This window comes from Alosa sapidissima, chromosome 22 (genome assembly GCF_018492685.1).
Source record: "Alosa sapidissima isolate fAloSap1 chromosome 22, fAloSap1.pri, whole genome shotgun sequence".
NCBI lineage: Eukaryota > Metazoa > Chordata > Actinopteri > Clupeiformes > Clupeidae > Alosa > Alosa sapidissima.
The window spans coordinates 5,765,505-5,787,751 of record NC_055978.1 but is presented as its reverse complement, the minus strand read 5'-3'; the positions used below and the strand labels follow the sequence as shown (position 1 = coordinate 5,787,751).

Below are 22,247 nucleotides of genomic sequence, written 5' to 3'. Positions count from 1 at the left end.
TTTTCAGCTTCAAACTCATTCTGATGTTACACTGACTTAGAATTGAGTCTCTGACATTGTCATTGCCTGCCCAGAACACTTGATATTGCACAATGTAAGGTTTTTGATTGGGGAGGATCATGACCCTTTTAGTCGGTTTATGACTAACTGAGCACCGTCTTAAGCTCAATGGCATTAAATATTGATGGCAAGGGACATAGATATCAAGTCTTCCATTGTGTTCCTTTAGCATGACCCTCAAAGCCAGGAGGAAAATGTTTTCATGGTTGCATAAGCAAGATTTTTCCTTTGCTAGATTTAAGCCTAAGTTCAGGGATAGGCCTACTAGTAGGTAAATTACTTCATCCAGTATAGTTTTACAACACTCTGTGAGGCTAATAAAGCTTTCATATTCAAACACAGGAAGCTTGGACTTGCAACTTGCAGTACGTCCGAGGAAGATAAGGGCCCCCAATTTAAAATAGCGGGTACAATGTAAAGTTCTAGAGCTAGAACTGTCACATGGCCTGAGGGAGCAGACTAACTTATAGCTGACTTGTCAATGTTTGCACTTAAGGGAGAATTCTGGTGATTTTTCACATATATCTCTGTTTCTCAAGGTCACCAAGTAGCCTAATGTTGGTATGAAAAAAAAAAAAAAAAAATCATGCCCCCGGAGTGTAGCACTGTACCTGCCTGGCTACTGTTGGCTGCAGCAACTCGAGCTAGGCAGCTAGATTTTTTGACACAGGACTCCGTGACCTTGAGAAACAGAGATCTACTATGTGAAAAATCGCCATGGTGTTGAATCAGCAAATTGATTTGATTATTATATTAGCATTAGTTAGACTTAAAACTTTGCACTTCGCTTGTCATTCAAATTAGGGCTCAAAATTTGAATTGATGAATCCCTCCATTCACCTCTATTCACCCTCTTCCTGCAGATTGTGATCAAGTGTTTGATGGTGCTGCAGGAGATCTCTGGGGTCGTGAAGAAGAAACGCAACATTGAAACCGCAGAGTCTCTTCAGCACATGGTGGCATGCATGACTTATTATGTGGTCAAGGTAAACTGTGTGTGTGTGTGTGTGTGTGTGTGCGCGTGTGCACGCGTATAGTTTGTCTGTGTGTGTGTGTGTGTGTGTGTGTGTGTGTGCACGCGTGTATAGTGTGTGTGTGTGTGTGTGTGTGTGTGTGTGTGTGTGTGTCTGTTTGTGTGTGTGTGTATAGTGTGTGCGCGTGTATAGTGTGTGTGTGTGTGTGTCTGTGTGTGTGTGTGTGTGTGTGTGTGTGTGTGTGTGTGTGAGACAGAGATAGCAAGATTATGTTCCTTGCTTGACTGATGACCAAGGGGCAGCCGTGGCTTCGGGCTTGTAACCGGAGGGTTGCCGGTTCGAATCCCAACCAGTAGGCCACGGCTGAAGTGCCCTTGAGCAAGGCACCTTACCCCTCACTGCTCCCCGAGCACCGCTGTTGTTGCAGGCAGCTCACTGCGCCGGGATTAGTGTGTGCTTCACCTCACTGTGTGTTTACTGTGTGCTGAGTGTGTTTCACTAATTCACAGATTGGGATAAATGCAGAGACCAAATTTCCCTCATGGGATCAAAAGAGTATGTATACTTATACTTATACCTCATCCTCTGACTCTGGACCTGACTTCTGATCCTCATCTGACTCTCTTGGGCTGAGTAGCACTGAAGCCGGGTATAAGCATACAGTATGCCCCATTGGCCTCCATGGTTAGAAAAGGTTTAACCGCTCCGCAGATAGGCACCGTCATGAGTGCACTGTTACTTGCCATGCACATCAGCGCCGACATTTTGAACTGACAAGCATTCGATAAACAATGGAGTTCATGGAGGGGCGCCGACAGAAATAGAACTGAATTGTAATCTGCATGGCAGCGGCAGCAAAGTGCAACTCTGGTGTTTGTGTGGTTGTATTGAAAACAATACAAACTAATAGCCTGGAAAATCCAGACCCTGGTAATCTAGAAAGATTAAGGGTCTGGCCACGAACAATGTAATGGCCCAACTCGAGGGGGGGCACCAAGCATGCATTTGAAAATCTCACTGCACGCAATTGGATAACACTAGACCAATGTTTACTCTGAATGATTCCGGACTTCGACGCAATTGGATAACACTACGACCAATGTTTACTGACCTCCAACGTTGCAGTGCTGTCGTCATCAATTTAGCTCACCTCTGGCCCGCATATATCAGATACACACTTGTTTTCCCGGGATGCAAGGGGTTAAAGTAATGTGCATCATTGCTCATTGCCAGAGTGTCTCGCAAAGACAATTCCATTGTGCTCTTGCGAGAACTCTGGATTTCCAGGGTAACAAACTAATGCAGTTGAATGTTGAAAGCGGAGTGCACCACACTCATGTCTGTGTGCGGAGTTCTTTAAACTAATCCGCTTGATGAGTTGTAAGTGATTTCTGATGTTTCAGCAATTTATTTTGAATTCATTCTATTTCATTTGTGTACTCACAAGGGGGGACATAGCAGCTGATGTGTTTCCCATGCTTGTAGCCAGGGTAGGAATTTCACGGCGGCCACGACGGCCATGGCCGTCGTAGCCCCTTGCGTTGGCCATGAAGCCCCTTTGAAAATCATAGGTTTACAGGCCACGGTGGCCTTGGTGCCCCCTTCTTTCAATATTCTGCTTTGTGTCCTACTAATAGCGATTTTTATTTAGCCTGTGGCCTGTCAAAATAATCTTAGCATTCACAGCGCAAATTAATTTAGTCTTTTACGCAGTAGAGAAAGTGACAGCGCAAGAAAGTGCGTCCAAATTCACCCATTCTTCTCAGTTGAACTACTCGCGAACTAGCCTATTCATCACACAGACATCACAAGTATCACATGAAAGAGCTTTTTCTCAGCTTTTAAACGATGTTAGCCGATAATTGCTGTGTTGAACGGTTCGCGAGAAAAGTAAATAATATAATTTAATTTAATAATACATTCTACTGAAGGTTTTGCGTCCATGATCTCCCTAGCCATTCATCTCGGTAGAACCCTTCTTTTAACACATGACAAACCACATATCAGAATAAACAGCAGACTTTACCGAACACAAAAGTGTAAAGCAGTCCCCTGTACAGTTAGACGTTCCAGAGTAATCCAGTTTTGAATTTGCAGTAAATTTCGACATGCATGGATGTCTCCAAATTTGGGCTTTAAGTTTTACAATGTGTTTAAATTGTTCCACATGATTTCATAACGGGCCAAATACAAAATAAATGTTACAAATATCGCCTAGATATTGGTAAATCAGAGGACAACTGACTAAGAGTTTGTGAAAGTAGCCTTAATGATCACAAAATGCTAAGCATGCATCTAGGCTATTTGAGTTTCTTAAAGCTGAGCTGTGCTTAAATTTAAATTGTTCAATACATGATTTCATAGCAGGCCAAATATAAAATAAATTTTATATATAGCCTAGATATCTGTTTTTATTAGATGATCAGATGATTTACAGTTATATGTAATATGTCATGTTTCATGTTTTTGTAATGTTTCATACAATGATGCAGGTCTACTGCAGTGAATAGGCTAAATAAAACTTTGATAATTTTTATAGCCTACTACTGTATAGTTAACTTTGGCCTTGGTGCCCTGACATGTGGCCTTTGTGCCCCCCCACCAAATATGCCCAACTGAAGGCCAAGTGGCCTTGCCCCCAGAATGGTGAAATTCCAAGCCTGCTTGGAGCAGAGAGGCTTGGTTGGGATTAGTAATCAAGGATCTTGGCTTGCAGGGCCTGCGTCTGCAGAAGGAGACCCGGATGGCAAACATGTTCATTGAACAGGGGAAGAAGCTCCTGATGGAGATCACAGACAAATCAATGCTCAGAGATGATAATGTACGTCACGTGCTCTGAAATACACTCACCCTACATCAAAAACTGTAAAGTAAACTGTTTAATTTTTGTGTATGTACTTTTTATGTGTGGGCATACTGTATGTGTGTGCATACACGCTTGCATGTGTGAGTTCATGTTCCATGTGTGTGTGTGTATGCATGTGTGTGTGTGCGTGTACTTACAGAGGAAGGCAGCAGGGCACCACGGTGACGAGGAGATGAACGAAAGCCTTCGGTCTCTTGACTGCATGAAGCTCAAGAAACAGCAGGCACCACCTATAATTCAAGACACAAACCACCTCTGGAACAGAGGTCAGAAAAAAACTACATTACCCAGAAGGCTTTGCAAAGCCTCACCAGAGAGCCTCTGTGGTACTTTTGAGAAATGTGTGTCAACTTCATGAAGGCAGGACCTGCTGAATGTGGGCTGAAGACACAAGTTGTTTTGGGGGATTCAAATGAATCTGTAGCCATAGATGAACACAAGTGATTAGGACCAATGTAGAGTTACTGTATCTGAATCCAAATCCCTCAAGTGAAGTAGAAAGGTCATAGATGATAGTAGGATGGGATTGACTCAGCACTCTTGTAACTGTTGCCAGCTGGTGCAGTAGCTGTAGGCACAGTAAGAGACGTGCTAGCGACAGACGCTAGCACCCATGGGTTTCAGCCTCCGTGCTAGCACGCCCACCTCCTAGTTCGAGATGCTGCAAGTTGAGAGGTTCAAGCCTGGGCAAAGCAAGGGGCTAGACCATGCAGTCGAGAAACAACGCAGGTTACAGTCGTATTGATTGATGTGCTATTAATTGTTACCTGAGGTCTCCTCTGCATTGTAGTTTGAATGTTATTTCCTCACTTCGGATAAAACCGTCTAATAAATTAATAAATGGAAATTTAATGTACCGTCTTTGTATCACATCTGTGTGTGTGTGTGTGTGTGTGTGTGAGATCAAAGTGACAATATTTTTTTTTTTTTAGGAATTTACAGTCAGGACCTGACTGGATATGAAGACCCCTCAGTCCTTTACACTCTGATTGAAACCCAAAACATCAAGCACACCTTCAGAGATGGTACTGTCACACATGCACAAACACACACACACACACACACACACACACACACACACACACATACACACACACATCCCTAAACTACATAATCTTATCACATCTTCACACAAACTGTACACACACACGACAAATACATTCTTTGTTTGTACAATAGACAAGACACTGTAAAATAGACACTTGAGATACAACGGGCATTAAGTGAATTCTGAAGCACTTATTTGTGTGTGTGTGTGTGTGTGTGTGTGTGTGTGTGTGTGTGTGTGTGTGTGTGTGTGTGTGTGTGTGTGTGTGTGTGTGTGCGTGCGTGCGTGTGTGTGTGTGTATATGCGTGTGTGTGTGTGTGTGTGTGTGTGTGTGTGTGTGTTGTATTGGGCAGTGATGAGGTTCAAGCGGAAGGCTGGCTTCATGGAGTTTGTGGTCCTGACGCTGCAAAGGGCCTTACAGGAGGACCAGCTGGAGCTGCTGATGCAGTGGGGACAGGAAGCACTTCACTGGCTCGGCAGGTGTGTGTGTGTGTCCATGTGTGTGTGTGTGTGTCTGTGTCTGTGTTCGTGTGTGTGTGTGTGTGTGTGTGTTGTAATTCAAATCCTTTTGTAATTTGAATTTAGCAAGTATGTGTGTGTGTGTGTGTGTGTGTGTGTGTGTGTGTGCATGTATATACTCGTATGTGTGTGCGTGCATATGATTGTGTGTTTGTGTGTGTGTGTGTGTGCAGACGAGATGAGGAACTGGTATTAAAGAAGGCCAATATTGTGATACCCTCTGAAACAAGAAAACATCTGATCCCCTCAGCAGATCATTTCATGGTAAGTCCTAACATTAAGACACTGACTATAGACTAATGGATAGTCAGATTACACGATTTCATCCCGATTTTTTCCACGATTTTGGTGTAGCAGATCAATTTCAAGCGCCACGCCCGAAAGGTCGGGAATGATGCCGAAGGAGGAATCCGTCTTGTAACGTGACATGTTCAACGACCAGTGATTTATTGTCTGCGACGTTCCACTACACCACGACGCGCGATGTGAACGACATCAACATTACAACGGCTACATGATCTTGTAATGTGGCCAATCTCCTGACCAGGATGCGGCAAAAATTTATGGTTCAATGATCGTATAGTCTGATATGGTCAATTCTAAAAGGCCATCGCGGAAGACAAAAAAATGTTGTACTTGTAATCTTGTAATCTGACTAAGACATAACAAAGAAGGATAATCTGTGCTTCAACTGACAAACAAAAACAACAGCAAACAGGTGTATCTCAGAGCAGAAAGGAAAACTTCTGGAGCACATGGTCACGTTTCAATATTTCCTCAGATAACTGGATAACTGAACGTGTTGAACCTGCCCAAATAAGAGACCACCAATTACGTGAGGGAAAGGAAAATCCGGTGCGGGAACTTCAATTTTGAGTTGAGTCTTTCAGATGACCGGCAGGACAGGAGGGTGCGGGAGGGTGATGGAGGGTGCGGGTTCCATCTGAAAAGCTCTTCACTCTGTCACTCATTACATTACCATTGTACCTGTTGGTTGTTAGGCCTGGAATTTTGTGATTTTTGTAAAAATTAGTGGAGGAGAGTGCGGAGGAAGTATAGAACTTGCGGTCCGAAGCTGGACAGATGGACACTATGCTGGACACTATGAGACACACAGACTATGATTTTTCTCAGTCACATATGACTTCACTAATTCACACACTACGCATTTCAATGGGTGCCGATTGCTGGGAACACTGGAACAGGCACTCTCATCTCCAAAAATAGATCCCTCTGTGGATACAAATTGGAGATTAAACTAAATGAAAAGACTTCAAAGCATTTCGGCTCTAGGCTTTCATCACACTGCACGTTCAAACTGCTTATACTGCAAGACTGGCCACAAAAACTTTGAATGTGCCAGAAACCTAATCCAGTTGTCACAGTTCAGAATGTTGGAATGTTGATTGTCACGTCTTCTAAACCTGTGCACATATCCCACCTATTTTGAAGCCAGGTGCAAGACGGAGGTACACCACGACAAGATGAAAAGAAGAATGGATGTCCACACACTGGAGTAGCTCTCTAAACAACCCAAACAGGGTCTTCTTCAGGCAAATGCCATTTCTTTAGTGCAATTCAATTTTGGGAGCGACTCCAGTACGTGGACATTCATTCTCCTTTCGATGCACATCTTCTAATCAGACCTCACCTGCTCAAACTGCACGACAGATCGGACAAAAAATTCAGCATGATTCTAAAGTTTGTTGGGTCGTACTGAATCGAGGCTTAAATCGAGCTTTACTGACATTTTTATTTGCCACAGTGTTACATTTGTCAGGTATTTCAAGATTTCATAGGATTTCATAGTCCTAATGCGCTCCCATTTTCTCTCTTTCGAAGCGGAAGAACAGCTCGAGTGAAAAGAAAGAGAGAGACATCTTACAGAAGAGGAAATTGTTCGCACTGAAAGCCCAGAAATCAGAAAGGTTTGTTTTAGCATGAAGGCGTTTGTGTCTACTTTTATGTCCGCGCAAGTGTAGTATTTTTGCTAATCCTGCTAATCCATGTGTGTGTGTGTGTGTGTATGTGTGTGTGAGTTCATAATTCATCTGTGTTTTTGTGTGTGTGTTTATAGTGTAAGGTGTTGGATATGCTCCTGTGTTTATACCCTAGAGAGTGTAAGGTGTTGGATATGCTCCTGTGTTTATACCCTAGAGAGTGTAAGGCGTTGGATATGCTCCTGTGTTTATACCCTAGAGAGTGTAAGGTGTTGGATGTGCTCCTGCATCACCTGACGCTGCTGGTGAGGCGTCAGCAGCACCGGCGACGCCTGCGCCTGGTCTGCAGCGAGGAGTGGGTGTGGCGTTGCCATGTCAACCTCATCATGGCGCGGACCCACCTGATGCTCCTGCACCGAAGCCTCAACCAGCAGGGCAGCGCACCTCAGCTTTGGTGAGCTGGTAAACGCACACACACATACACACACACAGATATATACACACACAGAAACACAGATATACACATAGAGCCCTTTCACACTGCCAAAATCCCCGCGATTTTATGTACCAGAATTGCGGAACGCCTGTTCCTTTCACATAGACAGAGGCGGGACGAAGTGTCTCGTCAAATTTACTACCAAGCACCCTAGAAATTTTTGCCGAGAAAATTTGTTCCGGCACCAGTGTGATTGATTGATTGATATACACTCACCCACACACACACATGCACACAGACACAGACGCCAGATTAAAGTTACCCACTGCTCTGGGTGTGAAGGTGTGCTCCTTGTGTGTGTGGGCTCCCAGCTCACTGCTCCAAGTGTGTGTGAATGTGTGCACACTACTCCCGGATGGGTAAAATGGAGTGAACAAATTTCCTCACAGGACAACCCCCTTCCCCTTAGGAAACACACACACACACAGACACACACACACACACACACACACACACACACACACACATACACACACACAGAAATACACATAGATATACACACACAACTAGCAGGGCAGCGCATTTCAGCTAACACTTGGTAAGCTGCCGTGTGTGTGTGTGTGTGTGTGTGTGTGTGTGTGTGTGTGTGTGTGTATGTGTGTGTGTGCATGATGAGATGAGGAACTGGTGATAAACTCTTCCCATATTGCTCCCTGCTCTCTGATGCTCCACCAGTTACAGCCAGCTGCCCTGGGGCCTGTTCTCTCTGCCCCACTCTGGCTCGCTGGTGCGCTGGAGGACTGGTCCTCAGAGCATACGCTCCCCTGACCTGTGTGTGACCGCCAACAGCAACTCTAACACCACTGGCACCGCCAGGGGCGGCCAGCACAAGGGCAGCCCCCGGAAGGGCAGCGTCGGACAGAGAAACAAGACACAGGGTAAGGGTGTGTGTGTGTGTGTGTGTGTGTGTGTGTGAAAGAGAGAGTGTTTGTATGTGAGAAAGAGGAGAGAGTGTGTGTTGTGTATGTGTATGTTTGTGTGTGTGTGTGTGTCTGTGTGTGTGTGTGTGTGTTTGAGAGAGAGAAAATATTGTTTATGTGTGTGTGTGTGTGTGTGTGAGAGAGAGAGAGAGAGAGAGAGAGAGAAAGAGAGAGAGAGAGAGGGAGTGTGTGTGTTACACATGTGCATGTAGAAGTAGCCGCTAAGACTCCAATGTGGCCTGCTGGCCCTACGATCTGTGCTTTTAAGGTGTGATGATGTGGCTGTACAGATGAAGTGAAAAAACTCAATTATTCTCCTCTCAGCTACACTCTGCCACTAAGAGGAGTTGCATTGTTTAGAGAGGAACCCTCTGCCCAGAGATCCTTCCATGTCTCCCTTTCGTCCCTCAGCAGTTCCGGGCAGTGAAGACTCGGTCACAGGCGAGAGCGACCCAGACAGCGAGCAGGACGGTCACCACATCCACAGCGTCCAGTCCACGGCCCTGGGTTTGCCCCAGCAGCGCAGCCCTGTGTCCCAGCAGGACATGCTCAGCAAGGCCGGACAGCACCTGCGCAGGGCCATGGTGTGTGTGTGTGTGTGTGTGTGTGTGTGTGTGTGTGTGTGTGTGTGTGTGAGACGTCCTCAGTAAGACCGTAAACAACTGTGCAGTGTGTGTGTGTGCTAAGGGTGTCACGATTTCAATTTTATATCGAAATCAATCGAAATTACATCTCAATCTCGAACTTCGAACTTAAAAGTAGAATCGACGAAGCCACACCCCCAATGTCACGTCCAGCATGTATGCCAAGACGCACAAACACACACGCACATGCTGAACTGCAGCGTCAACACTCCTCTAATTTTAGGCTGCAGTCAGTTAAAATATAGGCTACACATCAACCTACCGAAATCAAAGCCCCTCTTGCTACTTTGAAATCACCGGTGTGGAAGTATTCATTCATTCACGTCAATTAAAACTCACTTAGCCTACTCAACTTAGCAAGTGAAAAGGTGATCTAGTTACAGTCCAAAGTTACTTTAAGGCTTAAAATGCACATTGATAAGTAGGCTACATATTCCATGAACACTAACCTTGGGTTACTATGTTCACGTCTCTGTTTTAGCCTAATGTTAGTTCTGTTTACATTACAACCTTGCGGTTGGAACGGTTTCAAAATAAAAAGCGGTTTCAAAATAGAAGCCCCCCGAAACAGAAAAGGAAAAGGCCAAAAAGAGTAAATAACATATAAGGAATGCATTAATAGTAATATTAAAAAAAAGATTGAAAATCGAATCGAATCGTGACTAAAATCGAAAATTACATCGAATCGAGGATTTGGAGAATCGTGACACCCCTAGTGTGTGCGCATGTGCACAGGGTCAAGGTGTGTGTGTGTGTGTGTGTGTGTGTGTGTGCACATGTGCACAGGGTCAAGGTGTGTGTAGGTATGTGTTTTTGGACACGGACAGAATAAGAGCCAGATACACTGCTCAGTTTTAGCTGTCAGTTCTTTTGTTTGTGTACTGTATCTCCAGTTTTTTTTTTATGAGAATCGTTGTGAATGAATCCACTGGTGGTTGTGAATTCTGTGAATTCCTTACATGTGGGGAAGATATGAAGTGTGTGTGTGTGTGTGTGTGTGTGTGTGTGTGTGTGTGTGTGTGTGTGAGGTGTGTGAGAGAGAGATAGATAGAGTGAGTGAGTGAGTGAGTGAGTGAGTGAGTGAGTGTGTGTGTGTGTGTGTGTGTGTGTGTGAGTGTGTGTGTGTGTGAGATTTCTAAGATTTAGAACATAAACATTCAAATTGCCAACCTACTCTTTCTCATACACACTTTGCTGCACCTGAACATCTACACTTGCCCCCACTCTCTGTCACAGGTGCTGGCCCATCGCGGCGGCCACTGGACGTCCCTGCAGTGTGCCTGTGGGCTGCTGTGGGACCAGGTCTGCACCCTCCCTCCACTGCTGCGGGGCACGGGCACAGACTCTGCCCCCTGCCCGAGCCTGGGTCTGGACCAGGTCTACTCCGCCTTCACCCCACTGCTCACTGTGGCCTGTGAGCTACTCATGGACATGATGGACAAACTGCAGGTCAGTGGACATGTGCAGGCTTGGCCACACACAATGTGCAATTGTGTCACATATTAACAAAAAATCGGCATTGGGTCACATTTAACTGATGTTGTAAAGGTAGCAGAACTCCAATGAAGGTCTTTACTGATAAAAAAGGCTTTTAAGGCCTATTCACACCAAGAACGATAATGATAACTATAACCATAACGATAAAAGTGTTCACACTGAACAACGATAAACAAAGTCTCTCCTTGTGTTAATGAATGTGACGGTTAAGATTTGATGGGTTCTAATTGGCTAATAGCTTTTTATCGTTCTGAAAATCGTTCTGAAAGTGATCCCCAACGATATCGTTCTTCATGTCGTTATCGTTATAGTGTGTGAACGTCGTCATTCATATTAACGAGAACAATATTTATTTATAGTTATCGTTATTGTTATCGTTCTTGGTGTGAATGGGCCTTAAGTCTAGGACTAAAATCTTCATCCATGGCTTAATCCATGTCTGTGGCAAAGAGTGGTTTGGTGTAAACAGCCCATTGTCCAGCTCCACTGTATATTCATGGAAAACTACCTCCTAACTGTTTGCGAGTGTTCGCAAACATTTGCAGAGAACACTTTCGCAAATTTGAACATACCTCAGTCCTGAAGGTTTTTTGCTTCCCCATAATCCATCTGTCTCTGCATGTGGCAGCTGTGGAAGGTGTACGACGAGGACGAGAAGGATGCGGAGTCCAGCCTCCACTTCAGCCGCGCACTGGACGACAGCACGCGCGTGGACCTGCGCTGGCTCAAGAGCCTGGTGCTGAGCACTCTTGAGCTGCTTTACTACCAGGCCAAGTGGGAGACGCTTGCTCACCTCGCCCTCACCTACAACTTCTACACTAGGTCAGAACTGCGGGAGGAGACAGATACAGTACTGTAGATAGATAGATAGACAGACAGACAGACGGGTGGACAGAGAGGTAGATGGGTAGACAGACAGACAGACAGACTTGCTGCTCGGCCACCAGGCCAAGTGGGAGACACTTGCTCACCTCGCCCTCACCTACAACTTCTACACTAGGTCAGAACTGCGGGAAGGGACAGATATTGTAGATAGATAGACAGGTGGATAGACAAGCAGACATATAGACAGACATACAGCCAGGTGGATATACAGGCAGACAGACAGGTAGGTGGATAGACAGGCAGACAGATAGACAGACAGACAGGTGGATGGATAGACAAGCAGACAATGAACCACGACCAGTAGAATAAATAGTAGCCACAAGTAAGCGATGTGACAGGGAGGCTACATCGGGCCCCTAACTGAAGCGTTCCATTCGCGGAGCGACTGCTACTACATACAAAACTATATGTAGACTCTACGGACGGAGCACTTCAGTTGCGGACGCGGTGTAGCCCGGGCCTGAGATGTAACTTCCTTAAAGGGGAACTATGCAGGTTTTTTAGCTTAATTTACTTTAACCTAACAGCTTCGGAGTCATTGGAATGGTTTTATGACTTTTTCCAGGTTGAATGGTGGCCGTCTCGCTTCCCCCTAGCGAGCAAAAAAACCCAGCCTTGCCGGCCCCAGAGTCAGAAAGTCTCTAGGCCTCGCGATGTAACGAATTGCTTTACGGCACTACACACATACACACCAGGCGCTGGCTAGAACAAGGTAGCGATGGAGTTTCTCAGACATTCCTCATATCAGAGCCGGTGAAAAGAAGCAGAAAGCGAGTAAACCGTTGTCGGAGGAACAGGGAAGGAGGAAACAGCAGACAAACCGAGTGAGGAATGTCATAAAATATATACTCTGAAGCTGTAGGGGGAGCTCTGTAGAGAAAACTGCGAGCAAAAAGCAAGAAAACAGCGTAGAAATTGGCAAAACTGATAGATTTAAGTATCATTGTATATGCCGTTGATTGAACGTGAGTGTGTTTTTTTGTCCCACGTTAGGGAGCGCTACACACACATAGTGACCCCACTGCTGGTCTACGCCCAGAGGAGGCTACTGGACAGGATCGCTGCCTTTGGGGGTCCCTGCGTCCCACAGCCACACCACACTCAGACGACCGAGATCACCGGAGATATCGTAAGGCAACTGTCCCCAGCACACACAGGAAGAGACCCTAGTCTCAATAACACAGCGTCTTTGAACATAGCGTCTTTGAACTTAGACCTTTTTCACAGCAGACATTTTGGCATGTCTTTTTAAGCCTTATTTTGGCGATTTGGGAGGAGATATTTATATAGTTCAAATCAGATTTAGACCCAGATTCGCCTGATGTACTTTTCTATGTCAATATGACCTCTTATGTATGTCTCCCCATTTATTTATATAGCTGCCCAAAGTTGTTACCAAGATGGCCGCGGAGTGGTGGGACTTACCTATAAGGACTTTAGTGTGGCAGAATCAGAACCTTTATTAATGTCATTGGTAACACCTGGGCCTGCCATGTATTTCATGTCAAAAATGGCTGCTGTGAAAAGGTCCATTTCCCCAAGTCGATAATGCACCAACTAACTAACTAATTAACTCCCTCGTAGATGATCAGATTAAATGTGCAGAGGTGATTTCAATGTCACTATTTATTTGCATATGCTTAATATGTGTTTGTTGTTTATTCTGTTCTGTGTTTTTAGATTAGTTGCAGAAACTATGTGGGTGCACAGATCACGTGTGTTTGGAATGTCAAGACCCGACTCAGTGGGAGAAAAGCCTCGATAACTACAACAGAGACTAGTCGTAAGTCGCCAGACCTCTCTACACTGGGTTACAGAGTCATATGGCTTTATTCATACTTAGCTGTACTCATTTGGCAAATGCTTTTTTATCGAAGCGAGATACCTATGTCAGCTATTGTCTATGGAGGTTAATTTATGCATCCAGGTAATTGTAGTTTCAACAAAGGTTTAATTTTTAAAAAAAAGTATAAAATACAAGATGTTTCATCAGTTGTTTAGTGTGCACAGGAAGTAACTCTGGCATACACAAGGCCAATGCCATAATTATTTTAATAATCTTTGTTGGTTTGATCTGTGTGTGCATCTGTATGTGTGTCTGTGTGTGTGCGGGTGTATGTGTGCGTCTGTATGTGTGTTTGTGTGCATGCCTCTATGCCTGTGCCTGTGTGTGTGTGTGTGTGTGTGTGTGTGCGTATGCGTGTGCGTGTGTGTGTGCCTGTGTGTGTATGTGTGTGTGTGTTAGTGTGTGTGTGTGTGTGCACTCTGATGGTAATTTTGATACCATAGATTTAATAGAGACCCAGTCAGACCAGTAGTTTACAATGATGCGCATCAAGGGAGAGACAGCATGACTTCACCTAAAGATCCATCAGCTGCTCTAACTAGACAAGGAAATAGTTAGGGTTTAAGTATCCTTCCAGGCTGACGGGAGATGCCGTTGGTCATCCCATCTCACGTGGATTACACTGAATCAGACTCTGATTAGTGGCAACCTGGCAATCCGGAGCAGATAGCTACTGACGCAGCCATGCAGAACAGTGAAACACTGCAAAGTCATAATATTCCCGCTTTTCTCTAAATACAGTCAAACACAGATATACACAGGGACAGTACAGATATCATACAGTCATTACATAGAATCATACTTTTAGTATCAAAGTGACCCACTACTGAGAAATGCAGAACATTAAACCACATATTGGAATATTATACTAATGTTCACTTTCTCTCAGTCCCCCTTTTTCAGCCTTTATGGTTGGAACATTTCATCAAATACTGCCACTGGGAAATGCACAAAATGTAAATGATTATACACTTGTTTTTATTAAAGTTAGTCAGATCCAAATAAGCAGGTACATGACTAGATACATGATTTAACTGATTTCTTCGTAAGTCATGAAAAATAGCTACACATAATTGGTGTACAATAACAACCACAGTAAATCAAAAAGAATATATTTGGTCAATCCCCCTAAACTATTCAGAAACTCGTCTATATCATTTCTATATCAGGTTGGGATAATCCCATTGGTGTAACACCTTTTCAGATTATCAACCGATTTAGAGGCATCAGGACATAAATCACATGTATAAAAATAATAAGTTCTGAATCCAATACTCTCAACTCCCAGAGATGAAGAGGGCGATGTCTCTGGTAAGCGTGCCCCTGGATGTGGAGGACACACTGTGCTGCTTCAGAGAGTCTCTGGAGAGAGGCCACCACACTCTGCTGTCCTTCCAGCACAGCCGCACTCTGCTCCTGCTGCTGCTCGCCTACACCCAGCCCTGTGAGTATCACCCTACACTATCACCCCTAATTACCACACCCAGCCCTGTGAGTATCACCCTACACTATCACCCCTAATTACCACACCCAGCCCTGTGAGTATCACCCTACACTATCACCCCTAATTACCACACCCAGCCCTGTGAGTATCACCCTACACTATCACCCTACACTATCACCCCTAATTACCACACCCAGCCCTGTGAGTATCACCCCCCAGGGGTACGTGGACTGATTTCAGGGGGTGCGCGAAAAGTCATATGCCTTTTCAAACGTTTTCTCTATCCCACGTTGGTAACTTAACTTCCGCATTTGCACTGCACATTAAAAACGTATTTTCTCTGCATTAACCAAATATTCGAGAGTGGAGACAGAGAGGGTAAAACAGTGTTTCTCAAACTGTGGGAGACATGCCAGGTGGGGCGCGAACTGACGTGAAAAACAGGAGTTTTTTTTTTAAATATTTTTATCTGTAGCCTAGGCCCAGGTAGTACCCGATGCGCAATGGACGCACTGTGTTATTCATAGGGAAGCGCTCGTGTCAAGGCAGCTTAGTTAGTCCCGACCTGAATGAGATTTTGAACGAGGTTGTGAGAGTGGTGAATTTCATCAAGACCCGGCCCTTAAAAGCGTGTCTATTCTCCGCACTTTGAGAGGAGATGGGATCTGACCAAAAGGCTGTACTGTTTCACAGCGAGGCAAGGTGGCTTTCCCGAGGTAAAGTGCTGTCGCGTGTTTGAGCTCCGAATCGCCTCTTCTTGGAGGAAGAGCGCATGTTTGAATCTACAAGCACGTTCACTAATGAACATTTCTTGACGAAGCTGGCCTATCTTAGCGATATATTTGGAAAGCTCAATGAGTTAAATCTCCAGTTACAAGGCAAAGACAAGCACCTAGTAGATAAGATCACTGCATTCAACAAGATGATTGTGTGTGAGATTAGGTGCAGATCTATTTAAAATCATTATATTCAGCACATTTGTAGGCCTATCATATGTTGACTATTGATGAGATTTGTATCCTATGTTTATGATTCTATTCACTATTCTCGACAAAATTGATAAAAAATAATTATTAATAAAACAATTTAAAAAAAAACTTGTTAACAATTGGTGGTGTTGGGGGTACTCCGGAAGATCATAATGTCTCAGGGGCTACATGACTGGTAAAAGTTTGGGAACCACTGCACTACACTATCACCCCTAATTACCACACCCATCTCTGTGAGTATCACCCTACACTATCACCCCTAATTACCACACCCATCTCTGTGAGTATCACCCTACACTATCACCCCTAATTACCACACCCATCTCTGTGAGTATCACCCTACACTATCACCCCCATCTCTGTGAGTATCACCCTACACTATCACAATACACTATCACCCCTAATTACCACACCCATCTCTGTGAGTATCACCCTACACTATCACCCTACACTATCACCCCTAATTACCACACCCATCTCTGTGAGTATCACCCTACACTATCACCCCTAATTACCACACCCATCTCTGTGAGTATCACCCTACACTATCACCCCTAATTACCACACCCAGCCCTGTGAGTATCACCCTACACTATCACCCCTAATTACCACACCCAGCCCTGTGAGTATCACCCTACACTATCACCCCTAATTACCACACCCAGCCCTGTGAGTATCACCCTACACTATCACCCTACACTATCACCCCTAATTACCACACCCAGCCCTGTGAGTATCACCCTACACTATCACCCTACACTATCACCCCTAATTACCACACCCATCTCTGTGAGTATCACCCTACACTATCACCCCTAATTACCACACCCATCTCTGTGAGTATCACCCTACACTATCACAATACACTATCACCCCTAATTACCACACCCAGCCCTGTGAGTATCACCCTACACTATCACAATACACTATCACCCCTAATTACCACACCCAGCCCTGTGAGTATCACCCTACACCAGTGTTTCTCAAACTTTTTCAGACCAAGGACCACTTAACCAATAAAAAAAGCCTCAAGGACCACCTAGCTAAAAAAAGGACCTACAACAGTAGGCTATATTACACAATAGACCTACTCACTGAACAACCTTGCTTATTTTCTTTGCACCTTGCTTAGATAATTCATATGATTGGCATAGCTTACATAGGCAGTGTTGCAGAACTGTTTGGATACAAGTTGATTTAATATTGCAAATAACTCATCTATATTATATTTTGCGTCTGCTCGCGGACCACTTGGGATAGATTGCGGACCACCAGCACTTTGAGAAACACTACACTGCCCTACACTATCACACTACATTACACTACATTATCACATCACCCTACACTATCACCTCTAATTATCACAACCAGCCCTGTAATATCACCCTACACTATCACACTACATTATCACCCCAAATTACCTAACCCAGCCCTGTGATATCAAACCCAGTAATAGTGTATTGCAAATAGAAGTTATACAATATATTGCCATATTAATAATTTGTGCCATCCCCACTGTTCAGATAACATTAAAAGAGCTTTGTGGAGTTCTGTAGGATTCAAGTTGTCTTGGCAATGGCAATCTTCCATTGACAGGGGCGTAGTCAGAATTATTTTATTGAGGACGACCAGCTGGGTCCAGACTTTTTTTGGGGGTGACACTTTTTAACCAAAAATATTTCATTAAGTATAACTACTTAAAATCTTTCAAAGATTATGATCTCACACAAATACCACAAATAAACACAATACTTACAGTAATACAAAGTTAAATTTGCAATTGCAACGCAGCAATGTATGACTTAGGTGAGTCTTATTGCCTCTGCAGCTTTTGAAGTTCCTTTCTGCAAGGACACAAGCGTCCACACCCCGGGCAGGGTGGAGTTCAGCAGGATGGTGTGCAAGCCCCCCTCCGTCTCGCCCCCAGACCTGTCCACAGAGGACTTCAGCTCCCTGGGCTCCGTCTGCCTACCCCCCCTGCCCCCCTCCCAGACGCCGCTGGTCCTGTCCTCCCTCAACAGCAGCGCCAGTGAGGAAGCACACACACGCACACACACACACACATTCACACACAAGCACACGCACGCACACAAGCACATGCACATGCACATGCACATGCACGCACACACACACACACCACACACACACACGGGGGCAGCCATGGCCTACTGGTTAGGGCTTCTGGCTCGAAACCGAGGGGTTGCCCGTTCGATCCCCGACCAGTAGAAAAAATGTGGGCGGGGGAAGTAGTTGAGCACTGCTCTCCCATGCCCACATCCACATTGTGCTTCACCTCACTGTGTGTTCACTGTGTGCTCTGTTTGTTCACTAATTCACAGATGGGATAAATGCAGAGACCAAATTCCTTGTATACGCAAGGATACCTATAAACCTGATTTACATTTTTTGACATTTACACATGCACACACACACACACGTGCACGCCCACACATACAAACACACACACACACACACACACACAGACACACACACACATACATACACATATACACACACACACACACACACACACACACACACACAGACACACACACACACACACACACACACTATTTGTAATATTTGAATAAGTTCATGGGCTTCTGTTTGTTTTGCATTGTGCACACCACAGAGACTCTCCAAGCCTGCAAGCTAAACTCGCTCAGAGCTCAGACCTTGCATGACCTAGGGAACCTACACTTCTACAAAGGAAACAGGAGGTATTTTGTTTTTTGTGTACTATAATTGTCACCTTAAGACTTTACAATGACTTGTTTGGTCACATAGTGTGCAGTTTACAAGTAGATCCCATCAAAAGCAGAATCAGAATCGTCATTGAAATCTGAAAAGAAGTTCCTTGTGGACTGGTATCTCTATAACGTCAGAATAGAGGACACATACTACAACATTGTTTTACCCTCTCCCATCCTCCCTGTCCCCCAGGGTGGCGCACTCATTCTGGGCCAAGGCCCTGGACTCCTCCCTGCAGGGCTCCGGGGTGCTGGAGGCCTGGGACGGAGTGTCCTGGGAGGGCCTCTGCCCTCAGCAGATCCTGAAGCAGGCTGGGATATGGGGCTGCCTACAAGGGGCCATACTGACGGCCAAGATTGCCCAGTACGTTTGACTGCTGCTGTGGTGATGAGTATCACGACCCAGTAATAGTTCACATTGATCAGTCATCAGTCCATACTCAACCTTATCCAGTGAACCAATTAATGTCGGTCTTTTGAATTGTGTGATTGGACAAGATAGTGAGTGGTTATTTGGCTTTTGTAGAAATGTAGAAATCACATTAGTGGTAAATTATCATATTTTGTGCTATTGTCTGTGTAGAAAGGTTGAAATTGTTATGTTTTGTTTTATGTTGTGCCTCTTATGTGGTCTGTAAGATGGCATTATTGAATGTTATGTTACACTTGTGTCTACAGATACACAATGATATCTGATATCAGTCAGCGTACAAAATGCTGCCTGCTTTCTGCTCACCTCTTCAAGGTAATGACACACCAGTAATACTGACTCTCACAGTAAACGCTAAAGCAGATATATCACTGGAATAGAGAGACTTAAACAAAATTTATACTTAAGCAAATATTTCTCTCCATCACATCACCTGATATATATTGGACCTGACCGGAAACAAGGCTAGTTTCTGAAATAGTCAGATTATTTCTGTGTACTGACGTGGAATTATCCTGTTATCATGGCCTGTCTCTAACTTGCTTTTATGACATTAATTAGAATCTTTGTATGCCAGATTAAGGACAATTAATGATTAGTGAAGTTTGTGAAGAGTCCACAGGGATGATTGACAGCTGTCACTGACCCCACCTTCCTTTCCTACTTGGTTTAAACCCTCCTTCCCTGTCCAACACGTCACACGTTCCAGTGTGGCAGATTCTCCCAACTCACCCTCATCTCTCCTCGATTTCACTAAGCTCACATTACCTCTTATCCATAGAGGATGTCAGTAGAAATTGCTTACACAGTCTCAGTTCTCAAGCCCAATTCAGACTGCAAGAGACTAGCAACGAGAGACTGTGGAATGTTAATGCAAATCGGCAACAAAGGCGAAATATCCATTTGTGATGTGAACCATTTGTGCTAAAATAATTGTCACTTTTGAAGCGTTGAGTGTCGGGTGACCAGTGAATTGGCAGCAATGTGTACACAGCTTTATAGACATCCTAGAACCACTGCCAAGTAGTATTGTAGTATTATCAATGCACTAAATCAAGCATTCCAGCAGGCAAACTAGTGAAGGTGTGTTTGTGTTGTAAAGTCTCTGTTGCAGGCGTCCCTCCCCCATCCACAGGCAAACCTGCAGTACTCCTCCTACTCAGCAGAGGGCGATCTCATTCCAGGGCTAGACCTGTTTGGTGACCCTCAGAGAGGTAGCCTCAGTGCCACTGTCTGTAGCCTGGGCTTTCTGTGCCACTGGCTCTACACAGCAGGACACTACATCACGGTACTGCAACACACACACACACACACACACACACACACACACACACACACACACTATGCATTACACATGCATACAATCCATGGCCCAAGTCACACCTGGTATTTAAACATGAGTTTTGGGTGATCTGATCTTAATTGGATAAGTATACAATGCACATAGCCGCAGTCGCAGCTTCTGTGCCTTTATGTCCATATGCATTCAGGCACCAACCTCATATGACACATGTTCACATAACTGCATAGCTGCACACGCTAACGCATACTGTACCAGTAGATGCTAATGTAATGTAATCAATGGAACTGGCTACACCTGACATGATAGCGCAGCACACATTCAGAACAACAAGACCAGTCTTTTAAACTATTTTTACGTTCCGTGAAATGAATGCCTCAGTTTGGCACGCAGTGTAGCCCAGCTACCCAATCTATAGCCTATGTACAAATGTACACTCATATGCCTAATGCAAGTGTTGTTGTGTGATTTCCCCTGTAGGTCCTCCCATTGTTGTACCTCTACCTGCATTTTGTGGGTAAGGTGTGCAAGGATCCACACCTCACTGTCAGAGGAAGGATTCTGAAGGTAGAGCATAAAATAGATGTGACGGAGTGGCATCACTATGTTAGAGTATGCGCTCTGACTGCCATACCGAGCCTGGCTCTTTGGCGTTGTGATCAAGCTGCAGGTTTAGTTACCTGGACACTCAAGTTCGAGGCCGGGTGGGGTGACTGTTCTCTCCCTTCGCTATATTAAACATAGGCATCACTTCCAATGTGCAGTATTGCAAAAGTGCATACATTTAGTTTAACATAGTATAATGTGTAGTGTAGTGTAATGCCAAATTGTTTTGTTAATGCATACAGTATAGTCAAAACATAACATTAGCTCTCTGACATCTGGGAACATTTGTGTACATGTCTTATTACTTATGTACCGGTATATTCATTTGTTTGAGTGTGTGTGTGTGTGTGTGTGTGTGTGTGTGTGTGTGTGTGTGTGTGTGTGTGTGTGTGTGTGTGTGTGTGTGTGTGTGTTTGACAGGTAAGGGCCCTGACTGAGTTGGGTATGTTCAGTCAGGCCCTTAATGAGGTGAGCCGGCTGGTGAATGCTGATGATGTTCCACTACCTCACAGCTTCCAGAGCCAAGGGGAGAAGACTAGAGTAAGAACAGTACTGCACACATACACACACACACACACACGTACAGTACATGAACACACATACGGTATACACATACACATACACACACTCACATACATGAATACACATACACATACATACACACAGACACACACACACACACACACACACACACAGACACACACATATATATATGCACAAACATACATATACAGACACATGCAGAAGCACACAGATATAATATTGTTTTACAATTTATCTCCTGTAGGTGAAAAACACATTTTTCAACAACAAGCCAGTTACAGACCCTACTAACCTTCAGGTGAGAATACTTTCTATCCTCTTTTTTTTCTTTTCCTCCATCTTTCTCCCTTTTTATGTCGTTTTTGTTAGTTTGACTGACCCTGTGGCTCAGTTTTCATAACACTCACCAAGTTGTGTCGCTAGTTGGCGTGTGCCTGTTTACTGACAGTCCCCCTGATTTTGAGTCTAAAGCTGATGATACATGGGGCAA

The 22,247-nt window shown here is 44.5% G+C and overlaps 1 protein-coding gene across 3 annotated transcripts in view; it reads left to right on the top strand.

Moving 5' to 3' along the window:
* cfap54 (cilia and flagella associated protein 54) overlaps positions 1–22,247 on the top strand; it is a 57,874-nt gene that overhangs the window by 22,763 nt on the left and 12,864 nt on the right. For 2 of the 3 annotated variants that reach the window (XM_042078170.1, XM_042078169.1), the window contains exons 26-48: positions 924–1,046; positions 3,751–3,855; positions 4,040–4,166; positions 4,833–4,925; positions 5,302–5,428; positions 5,641–5,731; positions 7,310–7,395; positions 7,667–7,861; positions 8,579–8,781; positions 9,235–9,407; positions 10,704–10,916; positions 11,593–11,786; positions 12,843–12,978; positions 13,530–13,632; positions 14,984–15,139; positions 17,957–18,157; positions 18,761–18,848; positions 19,072–19,242; positions 19,557–19,623; positions 20,411–20,596; positions 21,089–21,175; positions 21,635–21,754; positions 22,002–22,055. In XM_042078170.1, the coding sequence (XP_041934104.1) occupies positions 924–1,046; positions 3,751–3,855; positions 4,040–4,166; positions 4,833–4,925; positions 5,302–5,428; positions 5,641–5,731; positions 7,310–7,395; positions 7,667–7,861; positions 8,579–8,781; positions 9,235–9,407; positions 10,704–10,916; positions 11,593–11,786; positions 12,843–12,978; positions 13,530–13,632; positions 14,984–15,139; positions 17,957–18,157; positions 18,761–18,848; positions 19,072–19,242; positions 19,557–19,623; positions 20,411–20,596; positions 21,089–21,175; positions 21,635–21,754; positions 22,002–22,055 (3,099 nt within the window). The remainder of the gene's footprint in view (positions 1–923; positions 1,047–3,750; positions 3,856–4,039; positions 4,167–4,832; positions 4,926–5,301; positions 5,429–5,640; positions 5,732–7,309; positions 7,396–7,666; positions 7,862–8,578; positions 8,782–9,234; positions 9,408–10,703; positions 10,917–11,592; positions 11,787–12,842; positions 12,979–13,529; positions 13,633–14,983; positions 15,140–17,956; positions 18,158–18,760; positions 18,849–19,071; positions 19,243–19,556; positions 19,624–20,410; positions 20,597–21,088; positions 21,176–21,634; positions 21,755–22,001; positions 22,056–22,247) is intronic. The other variant, XM_042078171.1, reaches the window with a different exon arrangement.